Below are 23,349 nucleotides of genomic sequence, written 5' to 3' on the forward strand. Positions count from 1 at the left end.
TTTTTAATGAAAGATCGTTTTATAGGGGTCTCCGACAGCTCTTTGGACAATCCGCACATCAGCTGTATGCAGCATATTTGTACCCATGCTGCCGCCATCATTTTCTAAAGACATGTCCCAGGTTGGGAGTTCAAGAATCCTCGCTGGTGAAGCAGGTTTCCAGACAACGTGTCTCTGGCTGGCAGTAGGGCGCTCCTCCCTTTTTCTCCCTCCTAAGGGGGAAGAGGCACCTCATTTGCTCTCGTTCTACTGTCTGCCTGGCACTGCACCAGGGATGCCGAGGGACCAGAATGCACCTGGTTCTTGGTATCATGGGATTTCAGCTCTTGTAGGGTCTCGATTACTAAAGGAGTTGCTGGATTTCCAAAGGAGGGTGGGATAAGGATTCTGACACACCGTGACCCACCCACAGAAGGGCTGGGGCGTCCTCATCCCCAACCTTAAAATTAGCAGCCCAACTCTGCGTCCACTGTGCCACCGGGCTCCTTGGGAGGAGGTTCAGGCCAAGGGCATTTGTAAGGATGCTGATCTGCGAACTGCAAGGTCAGTGGTTCAAATCCACCAGTTACTCCTCAGGAGAAAGAGGAGGCTCCCATAAAGATGGAGATCTTCAGAATCCTGGGATTATGAGTTGGAATTCACTCCATGGTTGTGGGTTTGACTTTATTTGGGGGGGAGGTTGATCTGAGAGAAAGCAGGGAGTGGTCACAGGCAGGGAGTAGGGTGTGGTGATATCTAAAAAGCAGCTAGTGCTTGGAGACCAGGGGTGCCGTCAGGGAGGCCAGGAGCCAGTCTTCCTTGAGGTCTTGCTGAGTGTGGAGTAGGGAGGGGTCGAGGGTAGGGAGGAGGGCGGGCTCAGAGAACTGAACAGGATTGGCTTGGAAGCCCAGAAAACCAGAGGGAGATAGGAAACCATCAGAGAAACCCCATCCCAAAGGTCTGTATCCTCAGGGAAGTGGTGGGAAACTCACCTGGTGCCCGGGTTTGCCCTTTCTCCCAGGAGCACTGCAAGAAGTTCCACCTCCAGCTGCTGGGAAGAAGGGGCAAGAGGCAGTAGGAGACCTCCAGGCTCGGCATGGACGTGACTCTCCATGAAAACTCAAAGATGACATCAGATCCCAACTCCAGTGGGTCCCTGGGTTCCAGCTCCGGCACTGTTTCTGTGCCCAACCCGGACGTGGCCCTCCTTCCTATCTCGAGCCCATCCTTGAGTTCTGGCCCGACTCTTGTTTCTGACCTTCACTCCGCTCTGAGTCCGATCTTAGGTGAAACCCCTGGCCTGGTTTCTGATAACGCGCCCACAATACCTGGGGACACCACAGCCCTGGTTCCAGCCTCCATCCAGGCCTCCAGTACCCACTCCAGGGAGGCTCCGGGCCTGAATTCAAATCCCATCTCAAGACCTGACTCCTGTGCGACTCTCTCTCCAGCCTCAAATCTCGCTCCCAGCTCTGACTCTGCTGATGCCCTTGACCTGAACTTGGGCAACCAGTTGGAGCCAACTTCAGAGAAGACCCTCGCTCCCCCTAGTAAGATATTTGAATTGGGTCAGAGTAACTCCAACCCTTCCAGGCCCGAATCAAAGCCATTTACAAGGTTTTGTTCAAAGGAGTCTTTAGCCATGGGTCACAGCAACTCCAGGTCAGGTTCAAAGGCACTTCTAATTCCAGCCTTAAGCGCTTCCCTGGATCCTGACTCAGGAGATGTCTCTGTGCTGGACCGGGATGCTGCTCCCGAGAGCCCTCTCCCAGACATAAGTGAGACCATCACCTTGGCTTCCCACAGCATCTCGGAGTCTGTTTCTAAAGCAGTCTTAGGGGTGACCTGGAGCACCAGCTCCAAGGACACCATCCATCTGGTTCCAAATGAGGATCCGAACTCTCAGACGAACGTGACCCACACTAAGACTTCGCACGTGACCCTGAACCCCAGCTCCACGAATGTCACCAGTCTGCACTCCAGCACCCAAGGACCCAACTCTGCCCTTTCTCCACCCTCATGCATGACCCTGGTCCTGGGCTCCAGTGAGACCCTGAGTGTAGGCTCCAGCCTCATCTTCAGTGACACGTCCACCTTGACACTGAGCAGCCAGCAGGACTACTCCGAGGAGACAAGCACCTGCACCATCCCCCTGCGCTGCAACCCAGACAGCTGGAGCGAGGTGGCTAGCGTCGAGGTAGGTAAGTTGGCCCTGGGGCTCTCCGCCACTGGCACCAAGGACAGTACCGCCGCCTTCCACGGAACCTCGGAGGGTGAGGACAGCCCGGAGGTGCTCTGAAGAGGGCTCTGACTTGCAAGGAGTGGGTGTTCAGATTTGTGGGGCCGGCAGGGAGGGCCATACAGACACAACACCCACACCAGGCAGTATATTAATTAGCGAGGTATCCGTGAAGGAGCTAGGGATTGGCCTCTGCCAGCTGTGCAACTCGGGACAAGCAATTTCATCTCCTTGAGCTTTCATTTCAATTGCTCTATTTTCATAAAATCACCATATACGCTTTTTTTCCTGTCCAAAATTTTAGTCTACGAACGGCACTGTTCATTCAAGATTTCTTCCCTGAGCAGTTGTAGACTTGGGCTCCCCAGGTGAAAGTTGGATGGTGCAGCAGACAGGCTCAAGGCTCTGTGGACCTCTACTGAGTTTTTGGGGTCCCTACCTGAGTGAGTCCCTGGGGTCCTGTCTGAGTCTGCACCAGACATGCAGGAATTATGTAAATTCACCCCTTCATTTTGGGTTTGTAAATATCCTCTCTCCATCTATTTTTATTCGTCCCTGCACCCATGCCATATTAGGGTGTTTTAAAGTTTACCCTCGCTTTGTAATGTAGATTCAAATGAGATGGGTTGCGAAAGCCTCTGTAAACTTTGTTGTCAAAATGGACTTCGCTACTAGCCCACATATGTTTTAGAATAAGTTAGCATAGTTCCTCGAAGTTAGACAATGGAGTGGTCCACCCCCAGATAGAACCTGGGCCCTGCTGTGACCCACAGAGTCAGTGAGTGCCACTGGATGGGGAGTGTGGCAGTGATTTGGCAAGTCTCTTCTCTCCCTCTTGTGCTGGTTGGTTGCCCCGCACTTCCTGGGGACTTAGGATCTAGCCTCGACCCCAGGATTTCCATAAGAGCAATAATGAATTGCTTCTCATGTTTGACTTCTCCTGCGGGTAGGCTAGTGCTCTCCAGGATCTGCAGTAAGCGCGTGGGGATTGCTTGGTGGCCAGAGACAAATATGAACAGACAGACACCAAATGCCATGTCTGGAAAGCAGCAGTCAATTTCTGTGCACATCTGGAGATAGGAGAACATGGTTCGATTCACAGGAATAGTGCAAAGGTGACCCTGGAGGGGGTCTTGGAGGAGGAGAAGGCTTTAGATCCTCCCATAGATCCTCCCAGGAGGGAGTTTGGGGCGATTACCTTCAGCTACTTCAAGCATTTGGAGGAAGAACATTGATAGAAATACAGGAAAAACTACAGACGAGAAGGAAGAGTAAGTCAGAAAAGCTCTATACTACTGCTCCACAAAGTACATGAAAAGCTAGACAATTTTTCCCCCAAAAAATCCCAGTAGGAATCCCAAAGGCAAACATCAGAACTGGACAACCTTTTGAAAGCACAAAACAGAAGGACTGAAGCAATGGAGTGAAGCATCAGTGATCTCCACTGAAGACAGCAGTGCCATCGCCAAGTGTGGTGAAGCTAGTACCAGAAATGGCGCCCAGCTAGCGGGCAGAAGAGTCTGAGGTCTGGAAGGCTTGTCTTCAAGCAAGCAGCCATCGAGGTGAGGCATCAGCTAAGTCCAAGCCTGAGTACCTCAAGGATTGTAAATAATAACATCCAAGTCTGAAGGCAGGAGTAGCATCAGGGCTTACATTCTGAACCCCTGGCTTGCAGAAGGCTATGGATGACAGCGGAAGTCCAACGTCCATGTGCAGAACCCCATAGAGATTAATCCTCCAGTGAATCCATTCTGACCAAAGTCCAGGCACGTGCAGCTTTGCTATCAGACAGAGGACACTGTGAACTTGATCATGAGAGACACAGTCAAGTTAGAATGCAATACCTTATCATTTGATCTCCATTTTAGCCTATTTTAAGATTAAAAAAATTATTTTCTGCTTGCTTTAGATTGAGATCTCTCTCTCTCTGCTTTCTGCTTGTGTTTTGTATGATTTTCTGTATACGAAATCCAGGATAGGTAAATCTATGGAGACAGTAACTGGATGGCTAATTACCTAGGAGCATGCCAGGGGAGCTTGGGGGTGGGGTGGGGGGAATGGAGCGCTAACAACAATGAGTCTAAGAAAGAAGAAAATGTTCTGAAATTGATTGTGGTGATGACTACACAATTTTGAAAATGATCAAACAATTAAATTGTATGAGATGTGAATTATATGCCAATAAAATGATTTTTAAAAATTAGTGTTGTCAAAGACAAATCTCTCAACCAAAATACAAGACCAAGTTATAAGAAAAGAACAAAAAAGCTGAAGTGAACCTAAGAATTACATGGGGCACTATCACAAAGAACAACTTACATTTGCTAAACATCTGAGAAGAGACATAAGAAATATCAACTACAGAGAAAACAGGTGAGATATTAAAGGAGAATTTTCCTAATATTATTACAGAACAGAATATAATAGCTATTCAAGAAGCCCAGAGAACTTGAGACAGATTGATCCCCAAAGCAAGTTCACCATGACAGCATAGTGAAGCTTTTTATTATTTAGTTTTTAATTGGCATATAATTCACACATCACACAATTCAATAATTTGATGAAATGCTCTAACGTCAGAGTAAAGGAAACACTCCTGAAAGCATCATGGGTTAAAAAGAGCATTGACCTACAAAGGTCAACCAGTTGGGATAAGTTTTAGGTTGGTCGTTCGAAGCCATGCAGACAAGAAGCCAATGGATTCATATGTTCAAAATTCTGAAGAAAAAAAAGACTCATCAAGAAGAATCCTCTATTCACCAAAATGATCCCTCGGGCATGAGGGAGAAATAAAATAATTTTCAGAGAAGAAAAAACTAAAATAATTTGTAAAAACAAGACCAGCCTTACAAAAAAAATAGTGCAAGTTGTTCTTTGAACAGAGGATCAACAATAGCAATAAGCAGCAACCTAAAATCATCATTTAAGACATTATTGCTGAGAAATCATCATAGTTAAGTAATCCATGAAGTGAAACAGAACCAAATGGATTAACAAAAAGGAGTCACAGATAACATTTCTGAAACAGACAAGAGCAACAGCTGGAGGGAATAGAATAGGTAATGCGTAGTCGAGTGAGAAGGTATGAAGTCATTTGCAGAAGACAACGTATCTTGGAAAGAAAACCACAAAAGAACAAAAGTCAAAAAGAAAAAAAACACGACAAAACAAAAGGAAGAAAACAATACAATCCTATTAAACAGTAAGATACAAACCAAAATAAAGAAAACACTGATTTAAAAAATCTATGCTGAATCCCTGGTTTGGGTACCAAAAAAGAAAAATAGCATAAGGGGTTCAGGGGGAGAGGGCGCCGTGGTGGGGAGGGGGGGCGTGGTGGGGAGGGGGGCCGTGGTGGGGAGGGGCCGCCGTGGTGGGGAGGGGGGGCCGCGGTGGGGAGGGGCGCCCTGGTGGGGAGAGGGGCCGTGGTGGGGAGGGGGGGCCGTGGTGGGGAGGGGCGCCCTGGTGGGGAGAGGGGCCGTGGTGGGGAGGGGGGGCCGTGGTGGGGAGGGGCGCCCTGGTGGGGAGGGGGCGCCGTGGTGGGGAGGGGCGCCCTGGTGGGGAGGGGGCGCCGTGGTGGGGAGGGCCGCCGTGGTGGGTGGTGGTGGTGGTGAGATGTCAAGGAGTCCGTGTAGAAGGAGAATGGTTGGAAAGGGAGCAATTGCACAATTCTCCTGGATGAGATTGAACTGGGAATGATGGGTCCTAAATCCCACTGAAACAAACAAAAGGAGTCCAGCACAGACTGTTATCACGAACGATGAAATCAGTAACTGCACGAAAAGCATTAAATAGCATGTCAGCGACAAAACCAGAGCTATCCGCAACAGCTGTGAGTGTAAATGGATTGAAATCACCCGTTAAGAGACAGACTCACAGAATGGACGAGAAAACGAGCCGTTCACATGCTGCTTACAAGAAATACATCCTGGACATAAAGACAAACACAGACTAACAGTCAAAGGGCGGGGCGGGTAGTCAAGCGAAGGCAGGAGTAACAGCATTAACTTCCGACAAAATGGACATGCAGTGACAGCGATGATGAGAGACAAAGAAGACCGTTGTAGAGGAACGAAAGGCTCCTTTGAACCGGAAACCATACCTACAGTCAACATCTAAGCACCCAGTGAAAAACCTTCAACATACAGTAGCCAAATTCTTAGAGAATACAATGCAATCATAAATACTAGGAGACTTTAACAGACCCCTTCTGAGCCAAGATCAATCAGTTAGAAAGGAAGTCAACAAAGATACAGAAGAACTAAACTCAATTAGTCAACTTGATCTCTTAGACATGTACAGAACACTATGTACATTTCCCCCCTGGTGCCCGGGGAACATACTCTCTCGATGTTCGCCTGTGTGCGTGTGTGTACATGCCATGCACATGAACACATCGATGTGTTGTGTGACCATGGCCACAGTTTTAAAACCTTTTCTATCAGCCCTGACGGAAACCTTGGCCGTCCAAGCCATCACCCCTGGATCCGCACATGCTCTCCAAGCGTAGGCACCTACTCATCTGCTTTCTGCCCTATGGATTTGCCTGCTTTGGGTGTTTTTATAAATGGAACCATGCGATCTTTGGTTTTTTATAATTGCTCCTTTCACCGAGTATGAGGTTTTGGGGGTTCATGCATTGTGTTGCATATAAAATTACTTTACTCCTTTTTATGATTGAAGACTCCTCTTACTGCATTCATCAGTTCATGAACACTGGGGCTGCCTTCATTTTTGCCTCCTTTAGACAATGCAGCTATACCCTTCGGTGAATACGTTTCTCTATGGAGGTAACTTCTCATTTGTTTGTGTGCAGACCTAGGAGTGAAACTGGTGGGCGGTACGCTAATTCTGAGTTTAGTCATTTGAGGAACTGTCAGACCGTTTTCTAAAGCACCTGAACTATCATCTCACCTTCCCGCCAGCAAGTATGAGGCCTCAGTTTCTCCACATCCTCACTGACCTTATTGTCCATGCTTTATATGCATATCTATGTGCATATACATACATGTATCTTATGTGCGGGTGTGCATTGATCCTACTGGGTGTGACCTGTCAGCGCATTGTGCTTTTGATATGCATTTCCGGATGGCTAATGACGCTGAACATCTTTTTATGTGCTGATTAGCTATTTACATATTTATGGAGAAATTACACTTTAAATCCTTAGCCCATGTTAAAAATTGGGTTACCATCTTTTATTATTTAGTTGTAAGAGTCCTTGATAACATCTAGATACAAGCCCCTTTTCAGAAAGTTAATTTCAAATATCTTCTACCTGCAGGCCATCTTTTCACATTCTCGGTGATGTCTTTTAAGGCATAAATATTTTCAGTTTTGATGATGTCCAAATTTTTTTTCTTCATTCAGCCGATTCTGCTTTGGTGACATATCTAAGAAATTGTTGTTTCATCCAAGATCTTGATTCATGTGTATGCTTTCTTCTAAGAGACTGACAATTTTAGCTCTTACATTTAGAGACTTGAGCCATCTCAAGATAATTTTTGTATGTGGTGTGAGGTAGGGATCCAGTTTCATTCTTAGACATTCCATAGTCATCAATAAAAAAAACCATCTTAGCTTGAGGATTTAGAGCGTAGGGATGAATAGAATTTTTTGATTGCCATTAAAAATAGCTTCATTGAATATAATTGACATAGAATAAACGGTACATATTTCAAGTTATTACATGATACATCTTTACATTTGTAAACACCCATACCATTCACCACAAACAAGATAATGAATCTATCCATCACTGTCAAAAGTTTCTTCATGTCTTCTTGTCATTCTGTCTTCTACCACAGCCTCCAAGGAGCCCTGGTAGTGTAGTGGTTACGCATTGGGCTGTTCACCGCAAGGCCAGCGGTTTGAAACCACTAGCCACTCTGTGAGCTAAAGACGAGGCTTTCTGCTCCGGTAAAGAGTGACAGTCTTGGAAACCCACGGGCGCAGTTCTGCTCTGCCCTCTGGGAACGCGCCCAGTCAGCGCTGATTCGATGGTACTGAGGGTTCTGCTTTCTGCTGCTACAAATCAGCTTGCGTCTTCTGGAAATTCCTATAAGTGGCTTCTCTCAGCAAAACTGCTTTGCAGGTTAGTTGTGCTACAGTGTGTATCAATCATTCTTTTAGATTGCTGAGTGGCAGCCCATTATGTGGGCACCCTGCAATTTGTTTATTGATTTGTTTGTTTGTGTTTATGTAGGTTGTTCCAGGTTTTGACTCTCAGAACAGAGCTGCCATGAAATTCATGGGCAGTAAGATATATGTTTTCATTTCTCTTGCATAAATAACTAGTACTGGCCAGTTATGACTATGCCAGGCGATCTGTGTATGTTCAACTTTTAAAGCTACTCTCCCCAAGTTGATGTGTCATTTGACATGCAGGGTCCCCCGTGGTAAACAGAATGTGTAAATTATCAAAACAATATAATTACTATCACATGCAAAAACTTTTTTCTCTCAAGATAATTAAAAAATGCTTGGAGCATGACATTAACCAGGAGCTTCCAGAAATTCAGGCCAGACTCATAAAAGCACACGGAGTGAGGACTGTCATTGCTGACGTCAGCTGGGTCTTGGTGAAAAGCAGGAACTTTTCAGAGAGGCAGTCACTGTGCTTTATTGACAGGGCGAAGGCATTTGACTGTGCAGATCATGACAACCCGTGGGCAGCCTCGGGAAGGATGAGTATTCTGGGTGCTCCATTGTGCTCACATGGAAACGCTACACAGACCAAGAGGAAGTGGCTTGAACGGACGGGGGGATGCTGCATGATGTAAAACTAGTGAGTGTCCTCATATTGATTTCATCGGTGTGCTAAGCAAACCGTCGGAGAAGCTGGACCCTCTGAAGAAGAACTCGGCCTCAGGACTGGAGGGAGGCTCGTTAACAAGGTGTGACTTGCAGACGACACAACCTGGAAACGCTCACTAATGGAGGTTCAGAACGCCTCACACTCCGTACAAACCAGCCATCTCCTCGTGACCAGACCAGCGGTGTGAACAGCATCACGGTTAGCAGGTTGAAGTTGTCAAGGATTTCGTTTTTCTGGGGTCCACAGTTAATGCTCGTGGAAGCAGCAGTCTAGAAATCCAAGGATGAAATATATTGGGCATCCACACCTGCTGCACAAGACTTACTTAGTGTCGAGAGCAAAGCTGTCAGTCACTGTGAGGATGAAGGTGCTCTTGGTGGCGGCTGGTATTGACCGTGGCCTTGCATCCATTTGAATGATGATGCGGGGTAGGAGCATCGGAAGCACCACAAACTGTGAGGAGAGACAAACGGATCAGCCTTGGAGGAACAACAGCCCGGATGCTTTTTGGATGTGAGGTGGTGAGGCTTTGTCGCAAAACCGAGGGCCAGCGAGGAACCCTCTGCAGGGGGTGCGTTGGCACGGTGGCTGCAAGGACTGTGAGGGTGTGCAGAATGGGACAGAGGTGCTTTCTGCCCCAGGATCGCTGACTCAGACTGACCCAACAACAATGACTGCTAGCATCGGGGTCCCCCATGCACTCGGCTTGCTGCCCAAGAGCCTTGGTGTTGTCGTGGATTATGAGTTAGGCGGGCTTCCTTCTAGATCAGCGGTTCTCAACCTGTGGGTTGCGACCCCTTTGGGGGTCAAACAACCCTTTCACAGGGGTCGCCCGATTCATCACAGTAGCAAAATGACAGTGATGAAGTAGCAATGAAAACAATTTTATGGTTGGGGGGGTCACCCCCACATGAGGGACTGTATGAAAGGGTTGCGGCATCAGGAAGGTTGAAATCCACTGTGCCAGATGTTCGGGCGGATTCAGATGAGGGTGTGGCACAAGGGACATCAATGCTGCTGTCGATGGATCTCAAAGCAAGAATACCAGAAGGACGCTTACTTGTGTTTCAAGACACCTTGTGGATTCTAACAAACCATCTGGACCGCCTTAGGAAGAGTGGGGATTCCAGGACATTCATTGTGCTCGTGCGGAACCTGTACCTGGATCACGCGGTAGGTGTGTGTTCAGAACAAGGGGATACTGCACAGTTTAAAATCAGGAAAGGTCAAGGTTGAATCCTCTCACCATACTGGTTGAATCTGAATGCTGAGCAGATAAGCAGAGAAGCTGGCTTACATGAAGAAGAATGTCGGGTGCTCGCTTCAGCAGCACAAATAATAAAATGGGAATGATACAGAGAAGATTAGCATGGCCCCTGGGCAAGGATGACTCGCAAATTCATGAAGAGTTCCATACTTTAAAAAAAACCAAAAAATCAGAATTGGAGGAAGGCTTATTAGCACCGGGCCGACTAGAGAAACAAATCCAATGACACGCATATGTGTATAAGAAAGCTTTATATCCAAGAGTAATAATATATTATGAAAACATCCCAGCCCAGTCCAGATGAAGTCCTAAAGTCTGAGATTAGCCCATATGTCTGATAGCAGTCTGTAAATTCCTCTTCAGACTCACGCAGCACATGCAATGACGTCGAATGCAGGAACATCACAGGCCAGTGGGTGGAAAATCTTGTGGATCCACTGGCGGTAGAAGCATCTCAGTGCTGGTGTGGGTCTACACGTGGCTCCTCTGGCCCCAGGGCTCTGGCTCCATCAGCATAACACCATGTGTCATGTCAGTAGGAAGATGAAGCAGAGAATGTGTGTGTCCTGCCTCCCGGGAGGAAGACCAGAGTTCCCAGAATCCTCAGGAGAAGGCCAGGCCCACCCAGAGGCCTCATTGGCTGTGACCTGATTGACAGGCTAGACTCCACCTCTTTGCTCCAGTTGACAGTAGATTATGTAACTGGCACAGTTATCAAGAGCTTCAATTGCGTTGGGTCAATGCGCTGCACAAGACCTCGTCAGAGCGTTGAAAAGCAGGGTGTTTACATTGAGGACCGAGGTGTGCTTGACTGTTATTCACCATGGCCTTGCATCTGAATTGTGGTGCTGGAGAATAATATTGCACTGCCAAAAGAACAAACAAATCCTCGAAGACGTACAGCCAGAATGTTCTTCAGGGTCGAGGATGGGGAGATTTTGCCTCACATGCTTTGGACATGTCAGGAGAGACCAGGCAAAGTGGAGGGGCAGAGAAAAACAGGAAGGTCTTTCATGAGCTGTCTGACACCGTGGCTGCAGCAGTGGGCTCGGGCGTAAGAACAACGGTGCGGACGGTGCAGGACCGCAGGACCGAGCAGTGGTTCGTTCTCTTGAGCACAGGGTCGCTGTGGGTCAGAGCTGACTCGAGGTTCATCTAAACCAGCGGTTCTCAACCTGTGGGTCACGCAATCCTTTTTGGGGTCGATGACCCTTTCACAGGGGTTGCCCGATTCATAACAGAGGCAAAATGATAATGATGAAGTAGCAACAAAAGTAATGTTATGGTTGGGGGCTCACCACAACATGAGGGACTGTATGAAAGGGTGTCAGCATTAGGAAGGCTGAGAACCACTGATCTAAGCACATCGTAAAATGATAATGTCTCCCAAGTGAACCAGAGACACATATAAACCACAGATCTATGAGGGGGTTTTGAGTTTGCACTTCGTTCTTGCCCCAATCTGCGAACAACAATTAGTTCTTATGATGTGGCCCTATTTGAAACTCTCTCTCATGAAGAGATAACTGAAACTCTGGGTGCTATAGCAAAGTGTGGTGAAGGCACCAGAGGGTGCCCGGCTATTGAAAGGCGTTTCTTCAAACGAGCAGCCGTCTATGTGAGGCATCAAGCAAGTCCACCACCCTCTGTGATCCAAGGACTGTAAATCAAGTCCAAATCTGAAGGAGGGGACTGTATCAGAGCTTAAATTACGAACACCTAGTTTGCAGAAGGCTATGGAGGACAGCGGAAGCCCAAAATCTGTCTTCTGCATCCCATACAGATTAAGGCACTGGTGAGTCCCCTTCGACCTTAGTCCAAGGTTGTGAACAGCTTTTCTATCAGACAGGATCGTAAAGCTGATTGGGTGGATGTCATTAGTCACAGTGTAACACTTCATCATTCGGTTTCCCTTTTGACCCATTTTAAAGTTGTTTCCCTTGTTAATATTTTTGGCTTTGTTTTTGATGGAGGTTTTTCTGTTTTGCCTAGACGTTGTTGTTCGCTTGTTGTCTGTGTTTGTAGAATTTTCTGAATTTGGAATCCAGGATAGGCCAATCTAGAGACAGGAGTAACTGGATTCACAATGACCTGGAGGCACGGGGGCGGGAGACGTTGGGAGATGAGCTAACAGCAAGGGGTATGAGAAGAATGTGTTCTGAAATGGATTGTGGTAAGGATTGCACAAGTCTTCCGAAATTATTAAAGTGTATGATGTGTGAATAAAAGACACACACACACCGCTGGGCCCTAGAGCTGACTCTACACAGCGCTGATCTGAACATTCAAACCATATCAGATTCTGCGTGTGTGTGTGTGTTCGCTCTCATCTCTGCCCTTCTCCCCATTGCCTCCATTCTGCACAGCGTCCCCGGGTCCAAGAGGCCTGGAACTCAGGAGAGGGGCCTTCTCCCGCAGGGTTGTCCTCAGCCCCACATGGGGCTCAGTTGGACCTACTCAGCAAAAGCCCCTGGAGCAGTCCTCGGGTGTGGGGGCACAGGACACTCCGCGTGGCTTCCAGGCCACTTCTGTTTGAAGAGGGGCCAATGGGGGGCTGTCACAGAATTCAGCTTCACCTGGAGCCCTGGTGGTGTGGTCGGTATGTGATGGGCTCTGCTAGCCTCCAAGCCCGCCATTCGAATCTGCCAGCTGCTCCTCGGAGAGAGATGTGACTTTCTTGTCTCATAAATAGTTACCGTCTTGGACACCCGCCTGGGCAGTTCTGCCTGCCCCTGTAGGGTCTCTGTGCGTGGGACTGGGCCGAGGTCAATGAGTTTGGTTTGGCAGCTACGTGGAATCAGCAGCCTGCGGGAAAGTGGGGGGGGGGGGGTTCTTACAACGGGGGGCTGCAAAACAGCAGCTATCTACACGCCACCAGGAACTATTTCATTAGAGGTGTGACGCCGTGGGAAGCAGAAAGGGGGGTGATGCACAAGAGGTCCCCGAGGGCTCAGAGAGGCAAGCAGGGGCTGTGGAAAGGAACCTCACGGCACACAGACAGAGGCCCCGAGGGTGGAGGCTTCCTGGGGACAGCAAGGAGGCCAGTGTGGCCGGAGCACAACATGGAGGGGTGGACCCCCGAGAGGGGCCGGAGGGGCGGGCCAGCAGCATTGACCCCGCTGGCCCTACTGTCCATGAGCTCAGGAGAGGCGGCGTGAGCGCCTTTATATCTCTGAAGCCCTCTTTGGCTGCGGGGCCAGTGGGGATCGCAGGGGCCCTGCATGGAGCAGGTGGGGCGGGGACTCTGTACCCCATATTCTTCACTCACCCTCTTCTCTTCTCGTGGAAACCGTGCCTTGCAGGAGTCTTCGATGAGGTGCCCTCGTGCTTGATGAAGATACCTGCGAAGAGCGACGATGGCAACAGCAGGGCTCTGGTAGGCCTTCCACTCAGATTCCTGCTGCCTTCCTGGGATGCCCGACTCTGGCAGGCCCCCACCCCACTGGGCATTCCCTGTTCTGCCCAGCCGTCTGCCCTCCATTGACCTCCCCAACATCTGACAGAGTAGGCTCTGCCTGATCAGTGTTCTTTTTCACACCCACACCCACCCCCCACCAAAAATGGTCAGGATCTTAATGTGTCTCGTCCACAGCCCTGTCTCCGCATCCAGAACAGGAGCCTGCCCAGAACAGGCTCTCCGTGAAGGTTCTTTGACTGCCTGTCTGAATGGTGGAGGGGCTCTGAAAGGGACAGAGAAGCTGGGACGGGCCTTTTCCAGGGCAGTCAGTCCCAACCTAGGTGTGGGCAGGCTGCAAGAGGCCCGAGAAGGCCAGTCCGGTGGGCAGTGCAATGTAGGAGGGCCCGTGGAGGCAGACTGAACAGACCGGCGGCCATGACTGTGCCAGAGCCCGGGCAAAACTGAAAGGGGGACAGAATTTTGAAACAGAGTCTCCACTCAGGACCCAAGGGAGCCAGCACCAAGGGAATAAGAGGGAGGGAGGACATGGCCCCAGACTGTAAGCTCCAGTCTGGGCAGTGGGAGGTGAGAGATGACAGGAGGAGACTCCACATTTGGGGAGCACCTGTCCTCATCCTCTGACATGCTCCCTGTCGCACCTCTCACTCCCTCCTCAGCAGCCTTCTTTCTGGTTCTCACGTTGCCAATCTCCTTCCTGTCTCAGCACCTCTGTACCTGCTGTTTCTCCTCTCCCGTTGCAGCGAGGCCGCTTTAGCGTGCACACCCCTCTGAGCGCGTCGCCTGCCCAGGGAGAGTTGATCCAGTCATTCAGCCAGGTCTCCCTGCCGCCCACTAAGTGCCGTGCACTCTGCGCAGCATCACGGGCACAACAGGGAGCTCAGCCACAGCTTTCTCCTCCTCCTCCACGCTGGCTGGCTGCTCCGTATCGCTCAGCGCTCCGCTCGCATGCCACCTCCTCTAGCAGGTCCTTCCTGACCACTTGGTCTCCCGCTCCTGCTGCTCAAGCTCTCGGTTATTACCCAACAGCCTCCAAACTCAGAGACGGCAAAGGCCACGCTGCCTGCTTGGCAGCATGGACTAGGGAAGTCTGATTTCTCGTGGCTCTGAGGTTGGCCGGGCTCAGCCAGGTGGTTCGTGTGTTCCACGTGGTATAGATGGAACCCACTGTTGGGACCAGAGCATCCAAGGCGACTCTTCATCGCGCAGGTGTCTCCCGTGATTCTGCAGACTAGCCTGAGCTTCCTTACAGCGTGGCAGTGGAGCTCCAGGGGGAAACTGAGGAAGCTACCAGTTGCCCGTTCCCTTAAGGATTAGGCTGGGAACAGACGCGGCATCACTTCCATTGCATTCGATGATTCCGGTTTAAAGAGAGAGGAACTGGACTGCATTTCTTCACAGGAGGAATAGGGGGGAAACGTGCTTATCTTTAACTCTCCACGTTCTCCATCCCATGAGCTGCTTCTGTTACCTTTACTACAGGAAGGTATTTTTTATACTTCTGCCGTAAGACAGCGGGAACCCATAGGCTGATAGGATATCAGCTAATCCGCTCCCTCTCAGGTCCAGAATTCCTTAACCTGACCAGCATGCACGACAAGGTCCTTAAGATGTGCTGTTAATGGTAGGGTCTCGGGCTGTCTCCCCGGCACCTGCCTCTTCGCCCTTAGTTGACTAGAGGTGCCAGCCTCTGACACTTCATGCTCCAAATGCTGACCTGGAGGGATTATCCCCCCCCTCCCAGGTACCCCAACTTTCCTTTGTGGTGGTTTTTTCTCCTGAGCCAGGGTAGGTGACTGGCAGCTGGGGAGAAAGCGGTTGACTGTGTGGGTGGTTCCCGGCGGGTGGCCCCCTGAGCGGTGGGTGCAGTGGCCCTCATTGATGACTGTGTCCTCTGCTCCCCTCGAGGTTGAGAATGTCCTTGTCCTCCAGAAGAATCAGACGCTGCTGGAAGTAGAAGGAGAGAAGAAGATGATGATGAAGAAGATGATGGTGTGGAAGTCACATCCGGGTCTACGGCACCAATGGGGGGCAGGGGTGGCACTTGAGGCAGCCCGCTGAGGACACCTGGGCTGACACTGGCAGAGAACGGGAGAGAGGCAGGAGGGATATCTGGGCACAAGCCCCAGGCCCCGCTTCCTGGGAGAGCTTGGACGGATCACTTCCTTTCCCTGAGCCCTGTCTCATCTTCCAAGTGGGGGTGCTAACTCCACCCCACTGGTTGTGGCGAGGCAAGCCCAATGGTTAACAATGACAACGCTTTTGTGCCCATGCGAGGAGTCCTTATTTCATGTGTTCTTTCCCCTGCATATCCCCACCTCCCACTGCCCTTGGACTAGACACAGGCCCTGCTCAGTCATTGGTTAGCATGAGCTGGGCCAGTGAGAACGACCGATGTGCTCAGAGTTAGATTCGGCTTCCCGTAAAGGGGGGGGCTCTTGCCCTATATACCTTCTTTTAACTAGCATTCAGTGAGCAGAAGTGGAAATGTAGAGTTGTCAGTAGGACGACCAGGAACGATGCTTTGGGGGCAGGCCTGTCCTCCTGCCACCAAACCGTCCACCCAATTCTGGTCCAGCCCTCCATGCGGGGCACAGCTGGTTAGGGTGTAGGGCATTTGGATGTCCTTGAAACGTGGGTCCAGGTGGGTCTGATCGGGGAGTAGACCCTCCAGCTCCCCAGTTTCTGGAGACCTGGCAGGGTCTGGCACCAGTGGGAGGTGGGCGGGGACTGTGAGGTTGGGAACAGCCCTGCCCACCTTCCCCACCCCTCTGGCCCGGTTCCCGCTACAGAGGCAGATCCAAGAGGAGCCGCTGGATTCCCTGTCCAGCTCTGTCCGCCAGCAAGCCATGGAGACCCTGACCCAGTTAAGGTGCCCACAGAGCCCTCCCCCACCCCCACCCCCACCTCAGGCTCTTCCTGCCCCTTCTGGGATCTCTCCTTGGCTCCTCCAGCACCCTCACTGGTTCCTCCTCAGCTCGGTCCCAGCCAGGGCCATCCTGTCCCCATTTCCCTCCTCGCCTCCCACCGTGGCTTTTCCAGCACGAAGGGCCATGTCCTCACTGGATGCTTCCCCCCTGCCCGCTCTGTCTCTGCTCCAGCCACACAAAGCCAGGCCTGGGCGTGAGGGAGAGATCGGAGCTGGTGAGCGCCTGTGTCAGAAGTGTGTTCTCCCTGCCCTCCGTGCAGGTCATGCAGCAGAAAGACGAGGCCAAGGCCGAGGCCGTGCAGGTGAGGCAGGCCTCAGGGCTGTCCCCTCACGGTCCTCCCAGGAGGGGGTGGAGGAGCAGAAGGGCCTTCCAGAGGGTCCACCCGGGACTGCAGACACTGCTCTCTGGCTGCCTGGCCGTGCAATTCTCCTCACCTCTCTCGGCCTGGGTATTGGAACCACGAGTGACTTCAGAACAGGTGGCCCTCACTGGAGGGCCCTGTCTGCTGCTGGGCAGATGCTGGTGTGGCCAGAAGTGCGATTCAGGACTCAGGAGGGGCCATAACAAAGAAAGACGGGACGGGGAATTAGGGCTGAGGTTTGGAGAGGGCAGTCTGAAGAGGCTGGTATGAGCATCGTGAACTGCAGCAAGGCTGTCCTAAAGGAAGCTAGTGATCAGAGGAGTTTTTGGGTCAGGGGAGGGCTGGAGGAGGTTAAAGGAGAGCTCAGGTGGGGCAGGGGCCACCAGCAAACATTAACTGGGTGCCCACATGCCCACTGCCATGGGCCTATTCCAGCTCACAGTGTCCCCAGGGCCCCTGGCCCTGAGGCTACATGACTGGTGGTTTTGAATGGCCGACCGTGACACAGGCAGCCCAGCGCTGAGCCCACGGTGCCCCCAGGGGTCCTTGGGCATCTACCCACTTCCTGCCACACTGGGTATCGAGGGGGTAGGAGGCGGGGCACGGACATTACCAAAGACTCAGAGAAACAGAAGCAGAGTGGTAAGCCTGGTGAGTGGTCACCGGGACTGATAAGTATGGTGCTGTAAGGAGCATCCCTGGTGGGCGGTGATGATGCACGCCGCTGTGGACGGCGCAGGGCTGGCTGGTTGAACCCACCAGCGGGTCTGCAGAAGAAAGATGTCGAGGGGTACAGTCTTGGAAGCTCTCTGGCCAGTTTTCAGCAGCCTGTCCTGAAGGGAGGCAGTGAGCGGGAATCAACAGCCTTGGTTTGATGATGCTGTAGAGCCTGCAGGGGTGGGGACACAGCTAGCAGTCCAGGCAGAGGGAGCAGCCGCTGTGGGGACCCGTGGACAGAGAGAACCTGGTGACTGCCGTGTGACACGATGGCAGTGTGGCTGGAGCCCAGAGGGAGAGGGTGGGAGTGGTGAGAAGTGATGCCACGAGCGAGCGTGGAGGTGACAGGCCACACAAGCAGTCTGAGAGCCTTAAGCTCCGGCAGCGCTAGCCTGAGAAACTCCCAGTGGGAGGCCCCTGGCTGCGCCCAGAGAGCAGCCCTCTTGCAATACCAGACATGGCCATCAGGGGGGAGTGCTGCACAGTGATTGGCAGACATGACCGGAAGGAGGAGGTAGTTGGTAGAGGAGACTGGCTTGGAGAACCGTGTTGGTTCCTGGTTTTGTGGAGAGCCTGGGCAATGAGATCCTGGAGGGATAGGCAAGAGGAGGGGGGCGCAAGGAAGACAGGCGCAAACCCAGCCACCAGCCTGTGTGCATATATATAATGCCTAATAGCTTCCTAAGAGCATTCTTGGACAGTGCCCTTTGTGGTCTATGGGTTGAGGAACCTAGAACCTCAGGGGAGGGATGGTGTCCTGAGCTCACCTGGAAAATCTCTTTGGGTCTCACGTTATTAAAAGAAGCAGTATACACTCCTGTGACGTCTGCCAGGGCTCCCTTGAGGCTGGGGTCTGCTGCAGGAAGCGCCCCCCATCCCCAGTGATTTTGTCGTCCCCCTGCTGGCAGATACTCTACGGCCAGACCCTGAATGCCCTGCAGACCCTGCTCAATGCCCTCTTCATTGAGGACCCGACTCCTGCTGGATTAAAGAGTATCCTTGAGGTACAGTGCAGGGAGGGGGAAGGGGTGGTGGGGTGGACCAGGAAAAGGTGATTCAACTTTAGGATGCTGTCTTGTGCCCGTGTTCTGCCTCCCCATCCCTCTTATGGGCCTTACCCGAGGCCTGCGCCTCTTCTCTCTGCCCCCCACATTCTGCTACAGATACCCCCATCCTGCTGCTTCACTTTGCTCTCCTCTGGGATTCTCTTACCTCCTTGACCCTCAACTCTCATCTCTTCCCATTGACCTACGTCCTCCCTCCTGTTTGTCAGTCCTGTTCTCAGCATCTGAGCCCTTGCCCCCTAAGCTCTGAGAAGAGGGCCGTGGTGGGTCACCTCATGCTCTCCGTGTGCACTACGTGTTGATTGGCAAAGGCTAGCCTGTCTGCCCTGGAAGCAGGGACTGGTATCCAGCCTGTAGCGCTGAGTCCTGCCCTTGTTGCCCCCACAGCCCCTGGGACCCTGGATGAACTCTGGGAAGACCCACGAGAGAGCCCGGGCTGTGAACAGCAATGTGTCCATCTTGAATCACACCCTCCTGACAGTGCCTCTCTTTGTGAGTGGCCCCCGGGAGGGTGGACATTACTGGGGAGACTCCTCCTAGTTCAGAGGGAGCCTGTGCTTCTATCCACGGGCTGCTAGGTGGCCTTCTCCCTCCTTTATCTGCTCTCAGGGCTAGACCGTTCAGCTTGGTTCCCCTTTTACTATATAGCATTATTGAACCTATAAGATGCAATCCCTAAGCTTCTGACACAAACAGATGTCCTCTGGGTTCCCGACGCTGGGGCTTCTGCTGGGAAGGCTCATTCTTCGAGTCGGGGATCCTGATGAAGAGATTGGCCGGGCAGCTCTGGACGGCATCATCATCCTTTACACCCTCTTGGAACTCCAGAAGCGTAAGCCTCCCTTAGTGCTTCTGAAGCGCAGCTTCACAATGGACGGACCGCATGGGAACTGGGGAAAGGCGGGCTGGGGTGCTGGCAAGGAAGCACTGACAGGATGTGGAGCGGATGAGGACAGGGTCACAGGGGGCCTGAGATTGCCAGTGTGACGTCTAGTCACCAAAGAACCAGTACCAGAATGAATGAATGAATGAACATCGGGTCTTTTGTTTCCCCCCAGACCATTTTATCAGGAGCTAGCGCAGACAGCCTACCATTCCATAGTTCAATTATCTCAAAAAGTGCTGTACAATTGTCACTCAAATCAGTTTCAAACATTTTCTTCGTCCTCGAACTCTTGATACCAACCACCCCTGTACCCCTCCCCCTACCTTCCCCACCATTCCCCTCAAGAACCCATATTCTAGTTGTCTCTGTAGAATCCCCTATCCTGGGTTTCATATACTGAAAAGCCTATAACAGAATCAAGACGGCTATCAACAATGACAGAATACAGCAGAGGTAGACCCAAATAAGAGAAAAACAAAACACAACACAGGAAGTATTAAAGACCAGATCAAGCCCAAAGTGTATCAGGAGGGAGATCAAGTGACACGGTTTTATAGTCATTGGAGTCAGATTTATCATTTTAATCTACTATTGTCTTTCCAATATGCTCTGTCTGACAGCCAGGTTATTTCCATTCTTCAATTATGGCCAGGGGGAAATGATCTGAGGCTTATTTCCTGTGTAGGTCTTGCAAATGTATTTTGGGTTTCCACTGTCATCCATAGCCTTCTGTACCCCAGAATCTCACAAATTAAGCTCTATTCCCTCTTTTAGATTTGAATTATGTCATTTACAATCCCTTGGATCATGGATGCTGGTGTTTTTTCCCTATGGACTTAGTTTCATTTAGATGGCTGCTTGTTTGAAAACAAGCCTTTCAGACCACAGACATTATTCTTTCTGACAAGCTGGTCACTACTTGAAAGCATTAGTCCCAAACAAGGTTCCAGGAATTGATGGAAAACCAATTGAAATGCTTCAACAAGCTGATGAAGTGCTGGAAGCACTTACTCGTCTTGGAAAACTGATTGGAAGAGCTCCATAGTTGTACCCATTCCAAAGAAAGGTGACCCAAGAGGATGCTCACATCACAGCACAACATCATTGATATCGCATGCAAATAAGAGCTTGCTGAAGATCGTCCAGCAACAGTTGCAGCAGTGCATTGACAAGGAGCGACTAGAGGTTCAGGCTGGACTCAGAAGAGGGTGTGGAACAAGGGATATATTGCTTCTGATCTCAGGTGGATCTTGCCTCAAAGAAGAGAATACCAGAAAGATGTGTACTTGTGTTTTATTGACCAGGCCAAGGCATTCAACTTCCTGAATTATTCCAAACTGTGGATAACTTTGAGAAGAATGGTGTGTTAGTCTGGGTAGACTAGAGAGACAAATTCATAAGCATGTATAAGTGTATAAGAAAAAAGGGTTTATGTACAAGAGCAATTGAATATTGAGAAAACATCCCAGCCCAGTCCAGATCAAGTCCACAGTTCTGATAGTAGCCCATATGTCTGGTCTGATGCCAATGTATAAACTCCTCTTCAGACTCATGAAACACATGCAATGAAACCGAATACAGGAAGATCACAGGCCAGTGGGTGGGAAGTCTTTGGATCCAGTAGCATTATAAGCATCTCAGTGCTGGCCTGGGTCTCCATGTGGCTTCTCCAGAAGCATTAACATAGTTCCATGTGTCTTGTCAGATGCAATGTCTCCAGGGAGTCAACTGAAAGAGAGATAGAGACAGAAAGAGAGAGTCTCTTGCCTCCAGAGAGGAATATAGGAATTCCCAGAATCCTCAGGAGGTCATGCCCACACAGAGGCCTCATTGGATATGACCTGATTGACAGGCCAGACTCCACCCCTTTACTCGTAATCCTTTCAAAGTGACAACAGATTAGGTAACTAACACAAATGGGAATTCCAGAACACTTGATTGTGCACATGAACAACTTGAACATGGATCAAAGGCAGTTCTGGAAACAGAACATGGGGATACTGCATGGTTTAAAATCAAGAAAGTTGTGTGACAGAGTTGTAACCTCTCACCATACTTATTCAATCTGCATGCTGAGCAAATCATCAGAGAAGCTGAGTTAAAGGAAGAATATGGCATCATGATTGGAGGAAGGCTTTTTAACGACCTGCGATATCCAGATGACACAACCTTGCTTGCTGAAAGTGAGGAGGACTTGAAGCCCTTGCTGATGAAGGTCAAAGATTGTAGCCTTCAGCATGGATTACAACTCAGTCCTCACAACTAGACCAATAGGGAATGATATGATATGATAGATGAAGACAAGGTTGAAATTGTCAAGGATTTTGTCTTGCTTGGATCCACAATCACTGCTCATGGAAGCAGCAGTGAAGAGATCAAAGATGCACTGCATTGGGTAAATCTGCTGCACAAGACCCCTTTGGAGTACTGAAAAGCAAGGGTGTTATTTTGAGGACTAACATGGGCCTGACCCAAGCCATGATATTTTCACTCATCTCATATGCATGTGAAAGTTGAACATCCAATAAAGACCGTCAAAGAATAATCGGTGCATTTGAATTGTGGTGCTGGAGAAGAATATTGGGAGTACCATGGCCAAACAGATCTGTCTTGGAGAGGCAAGGATGGCAAGATTTGACTCACATGCTTTGGACATGTTGTCAGGAGAGACCAGCCCCTAGAGCAGTGGTTCTCAACCTGTGGGTCACGACCCCTTTGGGGGTCGAATGACCCTTTCATAGGGGTTGCCCGATTCATAACAGTAGCAAAATGACAGTAATGAAGTAGCAACGGAAACAATTTTATGGTTGGGGGTCACCACAACATGAGGAACTGGATTAAAGGGTCACGGCATTAGGAAGGTTGAGAACCACTGCCCTAGAGAAGACGTCATGTTTGGTAAAGTAGAGGGGAAGCAAAAAAGAGGAATGCCTTCCACAAGATGGACTGACACAGTGGCTCAACAATGGGCTCAAGTCTAGGGATAATTATGAGGACAGCGCAGGGCCCACGGTCGCGACGAGTTGGAACCAACTCAACGGCATCTGTGGCAGTTACATAATCGCCTGTCAACTTGAGGGAAGGGGCGGAGTCTAGCCTGTCAATCAGGTCATAGCAATGATGCTTCCAATGGCCTTCTCCTGAGGATTCTGGGAATTCCCGTCTTCCTCCCTGGAGGCGAGAGACACACTCTTTCTGCTTCACATTCTGTTGACCAGTCACATGGAGCCATGCTGATGGCAGCCGAAGCCCAGGAGCTGGAGGAGCCCCATGGAGAGTGGTGCCAGCGCTGAGATGCTTCCACACGACCTTCCACCCACTGGCCTGTAACCTTCCAGCTTTCAGCATCATAGCATGCGTTGCGCGAGTCTGTAGAAGAATTTATGGACTACTATCAGACATATGGGCTCACATCGGACTTAAGGGCTAATACCAAACTTATGGACTTGATCTGGACTGGGCCGGGATGTTTTCTCAATATATAATTACTCTTGGATATAAAGCTCTTTCCTACACATATGAGTCTCCCTGGATTTGTTTCTCAGACTAACACAGCACCTAACAATAACAGCAGCATAGTTGGGACCTGCTTATACTAAAATTCAACCATTGCTTATCTGAATTCAAATGTAACTGGACATGTTGTATTTTATCTCGCAAGCGTAGCTCAAACT

General features: G+C 50.3%; 1 protein-coding gene and 1 non-coding gene across 2 annotated transcripts in view; both read left to right on the forward strand.

Annotated features, from left to right (window-relative positions):
- The first annotated feature begins 1,075 nt into the window (after window positions 1–1,075).
- The window catches only part of MROH7 (maestro heat like repeat family member 7), a 55,208-nt gene continuing 32,934 nt past the window's right edge, over window positions 1,076–23,349 (forward strand). Inside the window, exons 1-8 of the mRNA XM_075533291.1 lie at window positions 1,076–2,252; window positions 13,605–13,678; window positions 15,626–15,709; window positions 16,510–16,589; window positions 16,819–16,948; window positions 18,634–18,729; window positions 19,177–19,281; window positions 19,486–19,621. Of these exons, the coding sequence (XP_075389406.1) occupies window positions 1,076–2,252; window positions 13,605–13,678; window positions 15,626–15,709; window positions 16,510–16,589; window positions 16,819–16,948; window positions 18,634–18,729; window positions 19,177–19,281; window positions 19,486–19,621 (1,882 nt within the window). The remainder of the gene's footprint in view (window positions 2,253–13,604; window positions 13,679–15,625; window positions 15,710–16,509; window positions 16,590–16,818; window positions 16,949–18,633; window positions 18,730–19,176; window positions 19,282–19,485; window positions 19,622–23,349) is intronic.
- LOC142438200 (U6 spliceosomal RNA) lies at window positions 10,350–10,456 on the forward strand. The gene has a single exon (XR_012782625.1). It is a non-coding gene; the product is annotated as a U6 spliceosomal RNA (small nuclear RNA).

The sequence above is a fragment of the Tenrec ecaudatus genome, chromosome 1 (genome assembly GCF_050624435.1).
Source record: "Tenrec ecaudatus isolate mTenEca1 chromosome 1, mTenEca1.hap1, whole genome shotgun sequence".
Taxonomy (NCBI): Eukaryota; Metazoa; Chordata; class Mammalia; order Afrosoricida; family Tenrecidae; genus Tenrec; species Tenrec ecaudatus.